This window comes from Crocuta crocuta, unplaced genomic scaffold (genome assembly GCF_008692635.1).
Source record: "Crocuta crocuta isolate KB4526 unplaced genomic scaffold, BGI_CrCroc_1.0 scaffold248, whole genome shotgun sequence".
Classification (NCBI taxonomy): Eukaryota; Metazoa; Chordata; class Mammalia; order Carnivora; family Hyaenidae; genus Crocuta; species Crocuta crocuta.
Window position 1 is genome coordinate 4887140 of NW_027532409.1, and position 9996 is coordinate 4897135.

Below are 9996 nucleotides of genomic sequence, written 5' to 3' on the forward strand. Positions count from 1 at the left end.
AGAAGAGCAGCAGTAACCGTATGAGCTCAGGAGTCAGGCTGACCCAGATGTGAACCCCAACTCTACTTCCTTGTGGTGGACAAATCGCTGAGCTTCAGTTTCATCTGTAAAATGGGTATCATGGGGACTCAGCAGGATCACACATCCCTGTAAATAGCCGGCACCTAGTGGGCTCCATGGAGCATCATTAGGATGGTGATGATTGATTCTCGCTGCCTCTCACAGGGTGGCTTTGCTCCAGCTCCCACCTCCCTCTTCCTCCCCTAGAATGCTAGACTGGCTTGGCCTTGTGAAACACAGGGACTGTTCTAGAACTAGCGAATCCCTAGCTGAAGGGGTTCTGCCCCACCCCAGGGCTTTTGTACTGTTTCCTCTGCCCGGGAGGGGGTTTAACAGCAGCAGAGCCAGGATGGGGCTCGGGACTCCCAGCGCCCAGCTGGAGTTCAGGGACCACTGCTGGGGTGTCTGGGGACATGAGGAGACCAGCCGGTGAGGCTCGGGTCCCCGGCCCAGAGGCCTTCCGTCAGCTGTCAGCCAGCCTGCCCGCCCCTCCCTCTCATCTGCCTGCTAGGAGACCATTAGTGCAGGGCTGTTTGGAGCGCTATTGCCACCACCACGCACTCCGGCCGGGCCTCCATTAGGGACCCTTTCCTGGGGCCAATGACGGCGGCAAATGGCTCCCCAGTGAGCGGGCCGTAACTGCTGCCGCCTCTGAGGCCGGAAATAATTTTTTTAAAACCTCACAAAGCAAAACAGACACGCTGCCGGCCGCTGTCACCTTCCCTGCCCCCAGCCAGGAACCAAGCCTGAGGGCGTGAGAAAGGGGGCTTCAGTCAAGACCCCCGACCCCGAGTTGGCTAGTGAGGCTCAGGGAGCTTGAGTGGGGGGCCAGGATGTGAGCCCAAGAGCACCTGACCCCAAAGCCCAGGCCTGTACCATCCCTACAGCCTTTCCACGCCAGGCCGAGGGGAAACAGTTTCAAACTAGGTGTGGGCCCCCAGCCCACCCACGTCGTAAGCCTGTTGCCTCTTCTGCAAGATGGCACGTGGATGGGTGCCTGGGGTGCCTGCTGGGGTGACCACGGCGAGGCTCTGACAGGTTGTCGGCCCCTGTGAGGAAGCACATGAAGGATGGTGGAGAGAGCCGGGCGGGGGAGGGTAGTGGAGAGCCTGCCAGGCAGACGAAATCTCTGGGCGAAAGGCTCTGAGGAGCCTGGTGTGCTCAAGTATTAGAAAGGAAGCCAGTGTATGTACACACACATGCGCGCGTGCATACACACACACACACACACACACACGTGCATGCACAGTTCCCATCTCCTACCCAGCCCATGTTTCCGTCACCCCCCGGACGCTGCGGCCAGCCCCCCGCATCCTACGAGCTGCAAATTCGGCCCTAGTCCAGGAAACAGCCTCTCCCCCTCCGCCAGCCCCTCCAGCCTCCAAGCCCTGTTTGAGCCCCCACTTCAGTCACACGGGTGATCCCACCCGCACGCTAGACCCCCGCCCTCCCCACTCGAAAACCTCCGCTGGTGGAGGTCAACGCCAGGCTCACGGCCTGCTTTGTGCAATACATACACACAACTCTCCCCAGAAGCCCCTGCCAGGCCCAGGCCAGCAGTGGAGGCTCCCCCTGCCTCTGGAATCCCCTCTCAGCCCTGGTGGCCCCTGGACTCAAGGAGCCCACCTCCCCCAAGAAGCCCTCCTGACTGCACCAGGACATAGGGACCATTCGGGTGGGGAGCCTTCAGAGACCTCCCCCCAATGGCTCACCTGCCTGAGCCATTTCCAGGGCTCTCATCTCTGGCTGGCTGTCCTCTGTTCCCTCCGCACCCCCATCCACCCAGAACTTGCTGGGGAAAGTGACAAGCTTGTTCCAGAGGCTCCCAGGTGACATGGGAGGGCTGCGGGGGAGGAGGAGGACTCCACACCCACTCCCGGCTCTGCTGACAGCTTGCCCCACATCCTGGGGTCAGCCCGGGCTCCTTTCTGGGCCTCAGTTTCCTCCCCAGTGAAATGAAGGCTGCTTCTCCTGGGACCACAGGTGAGCTTCGGGGGCCTCGACGAACCCACTGGAACTAACCAAAACGAAGTGGTGTTTTTCTAAGGAAGTGATCCAGTTGTCATCAGATGCTCAAGAGGATTATGACCTCCAAGAAAATTAGGAGCCACTAGTCTAGACGAGCTCCAGTGCCCCTTGTAACAGCACCATTTAGTCATTCATTCATTCATTCACTTCATTCATTCAACTGACATTTCCCAGGGACCCACTCTGTGTGAGTGTCATTACGATACCCAGAATATACGCATGTGTAATCCTGAGGTGTGACCTGGAGAGAGGAGTGAGTGTGTGTGTGTGTGTGTGTACGTGCGTGCATGTGTGCGCGTGTGAAGACAGAGAGGGTGAGGAGGGAGACTGGAAGGGAGGGAGATGGATGCAGCAGACACAGGGAAAGGGACAAAGAAAGATGGAGAGAGATTGAAGGACAGAGAAAGAGACTTCAGCCTGGGGAGAGAGAGATCCAGAGAGAGGGGCAGGCAGGGCACTTACCACAGATGGGCATTGCCAGCCCCCTAACTGATAGCTCTGAGCAAGGCCTCCCTCCCAGCTCCAGCTCTAACCTTCCAGATGCTCCCAGAGCCTCTATGCCTCATGTCCCAAGGGCATCAGCTTGGAGGGGCCGGGGAGGCTGATTCAGAATCCAAGGCTACAGCACAGAGGGCACAGCCTGGCCCCCTAGGCTGGGACGCTAAGGACCACCTGGCTCCTTCCCACCCAGCCAAGTCTCCTCAACCGCACATGATGAAACACCTAAACGCACGCATGCCAGACACACGCTCAGACAAAGCCCCCAGCAGAACAGCCAGGCAGGTGCACCCAGGGCCCCGCCACCCCCACAGACAGTGCTGGACTTGGATCCAGGACCCTAGGCTCTCAGATCGTGCTCATTCAGCCAGACCCTGGCCTCCCAGCATTTTGGCATCCCAGAGAGAATCCGATGGAGCCTGGGCGCCGCTCCGGAACAAAGCAAGTGTCCACACGCCCAGCAGCCAGGAGCAGGACAGATGAGTAGGAAAGAATCCCAGCTCTGCAGCCCCATAAGCTGGGCTCGAGCCTGGCTTTGCATTCAACAGCTGTGTGGCCTCCGGCAGGTCACATTGCCCCCTAAGCCTCCGCGTCCTAGTCTGTAAAATGGGAGCACCCTCCCCATGGGATATGTGAGGCTTAAAGGAGAACGTAAGGGAAATGATGGGCACAGAGAAAATAACTGGGTGAATGCCGCCTGGCATCTTGGTTCCCAGACCCCCGAAGGCCACTGAGGCCAAGCATCACGTGCTGGACAGAATTCCACACCGCCCATGGACTCCATCCTCACCTGCTGCCTGGAAGACAAAGGAGAGGGCTTGGAAGGATTCCAGAGGCTGAGAGCTTAGGTACACTCGCCATCGTTGGGGGTGCCAAGACCCAGAGAAGGGCAGGGACCTGCCAAGCTACCCAGCAAGGCGGAGTTAGCGGGGTGGTTGGATAAAAGCTCAGGGTCTACTTCTCCCACCCCCGGACTCTGGCACTTTAACTTCAGTGAAGTCACCAAGGAGCCACTGCCCCCGCCTCTCAACACAGGAGCCAGTGAAGGCCCTCACCCCTGCCGTGTCCCGTGTAGGGCCCGGGGGAATCCTCGAATCCGAATCCTGGGATATGGGAGCCCCGCCCACCTGGGCCCATCTCTAACGTGCAGTGTGACAGATCATTATTAGCCACCCACTGTGTTCTGACTCCGCTGCCCACTCCACCAGTCTGTGCTCCTTTGGGAAATAAAGCAGGGATTCCCTCCAAAACGCCCCCAGCTAAGGTTGGGTCTAGCTTGCATATCTTCTGGGACAGGGAGCTCACTATTGGGTACCCTCACCACCCCGGGAGAGAGTGCCATTTCTGGGCTGAACATCATCTCTGCTTCTTAACTCTTATCACTATTTATACTTTCATATTTTGTATAGATTTAGTGATCTGAGCAAGAATGTTATCTGTCTTCATGGATATGTCCCCAGTGGCTAAAAGGGCCTGGCACACAGCAGGTGCTCAGCTGATGTTTGCTGAATGAATGAAGGACTAAATGAATGGTCAAGCTTCCAACACCCGGCCGCAGCCTCTGTGAGGCCAGCAGATCCCAGTGAGCACACAGAGTAGGAGGTGGGAGGGGGCGGCCCATGGCCGACAGCCCCCAAGTGCAGTCACTCCTACACACTGACCTGCTCGTGTACCACCCTCACTAGTCTCTGCCTTAATGTTTTCCTATACACTAACCCATTATTTTTTAATATGCCCGTTAGTCTCATCCTAAGCAATCATATCTGTGAAATCACAGTTTTGATGTGCTGGTTTTATTTTTCCAATCCACATTAAAATAAATGCTAACGATTAAAATATAAGAGGTTCTGTCTAGGTTCTGCCTAAAACCATCTCTCAGGTAGGACCCAGGGCTGCCGAGGGTCCGGTGGTTCTTGAAGAGAGGTTTCAACCGGGCGTGATGGAGCTGAGTCCCAGAGACTCCTCTGCCGGCTTCCAGGAAGGGGAGGGGTCCCCGTGGCCGGGAGGGGGGCCTGGAGGAGCGGTGGCTCTTCTGCCTCCCCCTCCCCAGCTCCCTTCTCCCATCGTCAGGTGCCATAGGGACCTCAGGGTCACCAGCTGGTGGAAGGGTGGATTTCTTCCCCCAGAGAGATCACGGCCCCTTTTTCCCATAGAAGGGTCTCACCTCACCAGGGTGGGGGAAAGGACACACCCTGGCGCCCCATTACCCTTAGGGCTGCAGCATCTCCTACGTACCCCAAGGGGCCAGGCCTGGGTCCACCCACGGCCAGGTGACATCAGCCTTGCCCAGCCCAGGATGTCCTTGCAGCGGTCTGTAAGGATGAGGAGGGGCTCCGGTTTTGTGATTTTTCTACTAAAGACATGGATTCCTTATGAGATTAAAATTAATTGATTGTTTCAAACTACATTAACTTGGAATACACAAAAGTTGGAGATTTCAGACTTTGGACTTCAAAAACGCCTCCTCTCTGGAACTCAACAGCTTTGTGAACACAGGGTCTAGAGTCACATTCCCGGGTTCAAATCCAGGCTCCAACACTTGCTGGCTGTGTGACCTCAGGCAAGTCCTTTTAACCTCACTGGGCCTCAGTCTCCTCCTAAATATACGGGGCCAGTGACAAAGTCCCCTCTTCTTAGGGTTCTTGTGGGGATCAGATGGAACAATGCCAGTTAAGGCCCTGGCATGACACTCAGTAAACATTTGCTTCCGTGTATCTCTCCCTTTATTTGTCCAGTGTTGGAAAAGGTAACCCCAAAAGCCTCGCACTAACCAACCTCCCAGGCAATTTGGGCAAGTGCACCCTTGCCTATGGCCTTGGTCCTCCCCTCCATCTCCAGTCCTGGTGGCTGACCCCTCTCCCTCACCCCTGCCCCTGCCCACTTGTTTATCACAAGGAGACGTCCCCCAACACTTCTGCTGTCACCGTGTCACCGTGGAGATGAGCCGAATTCCTGTCCTGCCGGCAGCCCGCGGCTCCCGTTGCTTCGGGAAAAGGCCGCTGGAACGGCTGATAGGCAAGGTGTCAAAACCAATTGGTGTGAAGGACTCGGGGAAAACCGCTTGTGAGGGCCAATTCCCCACAGGAGGCCGGGAACCCTCAGCCCAAGGCCGAGTGTTTACGGGCGTAATTGATAGAATAATCACCAACACCCGAGACAATGCGAACACATTTTTAACATCATAACCTTCGGAAGACAGCACTCAATTTTCTCCATCTCCCAGCCACCAAACTAGCCAGCTTAGTGATGGAGGAGATACCAACAGTTCAGGAAGGAATGAGAGAGAATGCCAGCGTCGTTTTCCAGTGCACAGGCTGTGTGCCAAATGGCCCGGGGGCCCCCGCCCCTCCCTCAGCACCCTGCTGCTCCCTCCTGGCAACACAGAGAGAACCTCAGGACAGTGAATCACTCGATGGACAAAGCGCCGGGCCACGCCAGGATCTATGTCTGCATTGGGCTGTATTAATAATTGAAGGTGCTGGCCTAGGTGTGTGTGTGTGTGTGTGTGTGTGTGTGTGTGTGTGTGCGTGCGTGCGTATGTGTGCGGCAGGGCAGGGGTGGGAGAATGGATGTTTGCTGCAGTGTAAGGCTTCCTGGGGCTCCTCTCAGGGTCCACATGCCTGGCCCAGCTCGGCCCTCTCCCTCTCTTGCAAAACCAAATCAGCCCAGCAGCCCCTGGACCAGACCATAGCCTGTCCCCACGCTCAGGTGAACACCTGAGGCAGTGGCTCCCAAACTCCAGGCTGGAAGGGAATTGGGGGGGTGGGGGGGCAGACTTATTAAAATGCAGACTCCAGGGTCTCCTCAAGAATCATTCTGGCCAATGGGTCCCGGGCGGGGAGGACCCTGGGGTCTGCATTTTAACACCCCCAACCCCCCCCCAACCCCGCGGTGGTTCCAAGGCAGGAGGTCTGCCAGAGGCTCACAGAGATGCTGCCTTCGCGCCCCCTGCCTGGGCCGAGATCTGGGGGAAGGACTGGAGAGTCCAGCCCAGCTGTCTTCTAACTTGCACGTGGCCTCAGCAAGATCCCACCCGTCACCTTTCTAGGCTGCTCCTTCCTCTGGGTGGAAACCACCGCCAGTTTTCTGGGGAGCTGGAAGGCTCGGCCAAGGCTGTACAGAAGACGACCTGTCACGTGACTGGCCGAGCCTGCCTCAAGGCTGTCCCCGGAGGAGGCAGGCACAGCTCTTCAGCTCTCTATATAGGCTCAGTGACCTTGGGCAAGTCACTGGCCCTCTCAGAACCTCAGTATCCTCATCTCTCCAACGCCAGCCTTGCATGAAGAATGTCAGCCTTAGTGAGTTAACACTGGCAAGGGGTTCGGCTGTACCTAGCACATAGTAGGCAGTTCATAAATGCCAGCTCCTCTACCCACACCCACCCCTCACCTCTGCTGTGCTTATGGCAATGAGCTAACCTGTTTTGATGAGGAAAAGTCAACATAGCTGCCATTAACTGAATACCTACTAGGTGCAAACACTGACCACCACCACCCCAGCCTCTCGATCCCTTGTGCTTCCCTAAAAGGCACGCTCCATTCACTCCCCATTCAATCCTCATGCCTTTAAAAGGCCCTCTGTGAAGTGGGCTGAGTGGAGGGAGGGAGCGGGGAGATGGGAAGTGAGACAAATGTCTTTGTGGACCCATCTGACCATGGGCTCTCCCTGTGACAAGTCGCGGGTGGCCGGGGCGGAAGGTGTTTGCCTGGCGGCTGGGCTGGGCTCAGGTTGAGCAGGAGAGGTGAGCAACCACCAAGGGGTTGGGGGCCGTGGGCCCCTCAGGAGGAGGGGCCTCCACCCCCACGCCCAGACACAGAGACACCCCCCTAACCCGGCCACACTGCCTGAATCAGCTGAGGACATGCGGAGCCCAGGAATAATGAAACGATCAGGCTCCAATCTGCTAAACAGCAATTTCTGGGCTTTTTCAGCACACACAGCTTTTATCAAATTGGTATTCTCCTCCTGAACACAAATGGCTTATTAGACATGACCCACTTATTCGCCGCGTCTCACTATCATTAATAACAGTTTCTTTTTGTGATTAAGTGAGTGGCTCCAAACCCTTCCTGTGGTGGCAGGCGCTTGGCCCGGCAGAGGGGCAGCCGTGGGGGCTCCTGAACATCCACTACTTGCTGACTTTAAACCTGGCAACGTTGAGAGAAGGCGGTCTGGCCCCTGCAGAGCAGCCTGGCTTCCTCGTTTCTTGAGGGACAGAAGGAGCCCCAGAGGGCTGACCCACTTGCCCAGAACTGCACAGGGGGTCAGTGAGAGAAGCCAGGGCCCCCAGCAGTCAGTGCTGTGTCCTTTCTGTCTAGTCCCTCCTCCGGACCTTAGTCGGACCTGCCCAGGGTTCAGAGGCGACATTCCAGCTGGTGTGGCCGAGTTGTGGCCCAGAGCACGCCTGGCACCAGGGGGCAGGCAGAGACTGCCACACAAAGGGCAAACCCTTGGACCTCAGGAATGACACAGTAGCACCCAAATCCTTGAGGTCTGATGCTCCAGGGACAGGACGACCATAAACCTCAGGGCCCCGATCCTCGTACCTTTCAGGACTGCAAATTCAGGAAAACCCTTCCTCGGAAAACCCTCCGAACATAAGTTCTAACTGCGCCGAGGATCTGAGCGCTGCGCGGAGGGGAGCGGAAGGAGGAATTCCCAGTTTCCTTTAAATGGGAGGGAATCTGACAGGGAGATGAATGTCCTGGAAAAAGCTCTGTCTTTGCCCAACAGTCCCTGTGGCCAGTCCTGGCTCAACCACTCACTCACCGTGTGACCTTGGGCAAGTCCCTTCACCTCTCTGAGCCTTGGTTTCTCCATCTGTAAGTTGAGGATCAAAATAATCCTTCCCCCTGTTTACCAGCGCTCCAGCCGGGTCAGTAGAAATTCGACGAAGAATATGAAGGGTGCACAGATGATACACAGAGCAGTTATATCAAACGTGGTAAGGCAGACGGGTGTGGGAATCATGGTTCCCCCAAAGCGGAGACCCCTGAAAAGGGCTTTGGAAGCGCCCTTGCCCCTTGGAACAATCCCACTCGTGCATCAGGCCCCAGCAAAGCCTCCTCTGATTACCTACTCCCCCCACCTCACTCCTTCCTTCAGAATAAATCACACAGTTCTCTGCTCTTTGTGCAGACCTCCCCCCGGCCCCGGGGATACAGTGCCCAGCACCGGTGCTGCAGCCTCCCCCGCCAGCCTGGGAAGGGATGGATGGAACAAGGGTCTCCATTTTCATTTACGTTCTGGTCCCCATTCTGGAGCCTGGCTCATAGGGACGGGGGGAACCCCCACAGCTACCGGCCTCCGATGGTACAACTCGGCTGCCAACTTGGGCTCCTTTGGGGCTAAAAGGAGCTTCCGATACTCAGGCAACCAGCGTGGGCTTGCTTCCTCGCTCCCCAGCTCCCATGGTGGCGGAGTTGATTTCCCACCTTTCAATGGTCAGGGCGGAGGCTGAGGATGGGTGGGTACCCTCCAGAAGGATGGCAGGGGCTTTCCAGCCCCCCCCCCCCCAGAGACAAGACAAAAGCACCTAGCATCCTCCTCCCCCTTCACGCCTGTGGCTGGAAGGAGCAATCCCAACTATTCCAATGTGTTTGAGGGGCTCCCAGCAAGCCCCCGTCACTGGCCCCGCAGGGGCGGCTGCCGCTGTGGTCTGCCAGTTCTCAAGAGGCAGGGTCTTCTGTCCCCAGGACCTTTCCCAGTGATATAAGGGGCCGTTGAGGAGTAGGAGGGGATGAGGACAGCCACAGGGTTAAACCTACAAAAGGGAAAGGCAGATGGGCAGAGAGGAGTGGGCGAGCAAAGTGTGTTCACAAGTGTGTGTGTGTCTGCAGGCAGAAGGGCAGGCAAGAGTTGTGCAGAGTGTGTGCGCCTGGGTGCCAGCTGGCCGGGTGTGAGCCCACCAACCGTGGTGCCGGTGTGTGTGTGCAGCGGGCATAAGTGTGAGTGTTTATGAGTGAGGAGGGGGATCTGAGCAGGCGTCTGGAGATGTGTGAGGGCTGGAGTTGTGAGTGTGGGTACAGTGAGTGTGCCCCTGGCTGTGAATATGTGTGGTCCTGGGGGGAGGGGGTGTGTATCGGCGCGAGCGTGCTGGGGAGTAGGGGGCTCTCCGCTACAGCGGGATCGGGGTTGCACGCGGGGTGCCCCCTCCTCTGCAGGGGCGGCCGGGGTGCCAGGGCGGGTCCATGGGCCCGGCAGGGGGCGCCACGGGACTCCCGCCAGGCGCGGGCTCCAGCCGGGCACGGCCAAGTTGGAGCGGCGCAGCCCGGGGTGGGGTTTGGTGGGGAAGTCCGCGGGGGCGGCGACCGAACTCACCGTGGCCGGAGACGTGGTTATCCCAGGGCGCGTGGCCGGCGGGCCGCGTGGCGCCTCCGAGTTGCAGGAAAAGTGCCAGGTAGTGGAGGG

The 9996-nt window shown here is 57.7% G+C and overlaps 1 protein-coding gene across 1 annotated transcript in view; it reads right to left on the bottom strand.

Moving 5' to 3' along the window:
• The window catches only part of VSTM2L (V-set and transmembrane domain containing 2 like), a 52656-nt gene that overhangs the window by 23318 nt on the left and 19342 nt on the right, over positions 1-9996 (bottom strand). Inside the window, exon 3 of the mRNA XM_077778886.1 lies at positions 9907-9992. Coding sequence (XP_077635012.1) covers positions 9907-9992 — 86 coding nt within the window. The remainder of the gene's footprint in view (positions 1-9906; positions 9993-9996) is intronic.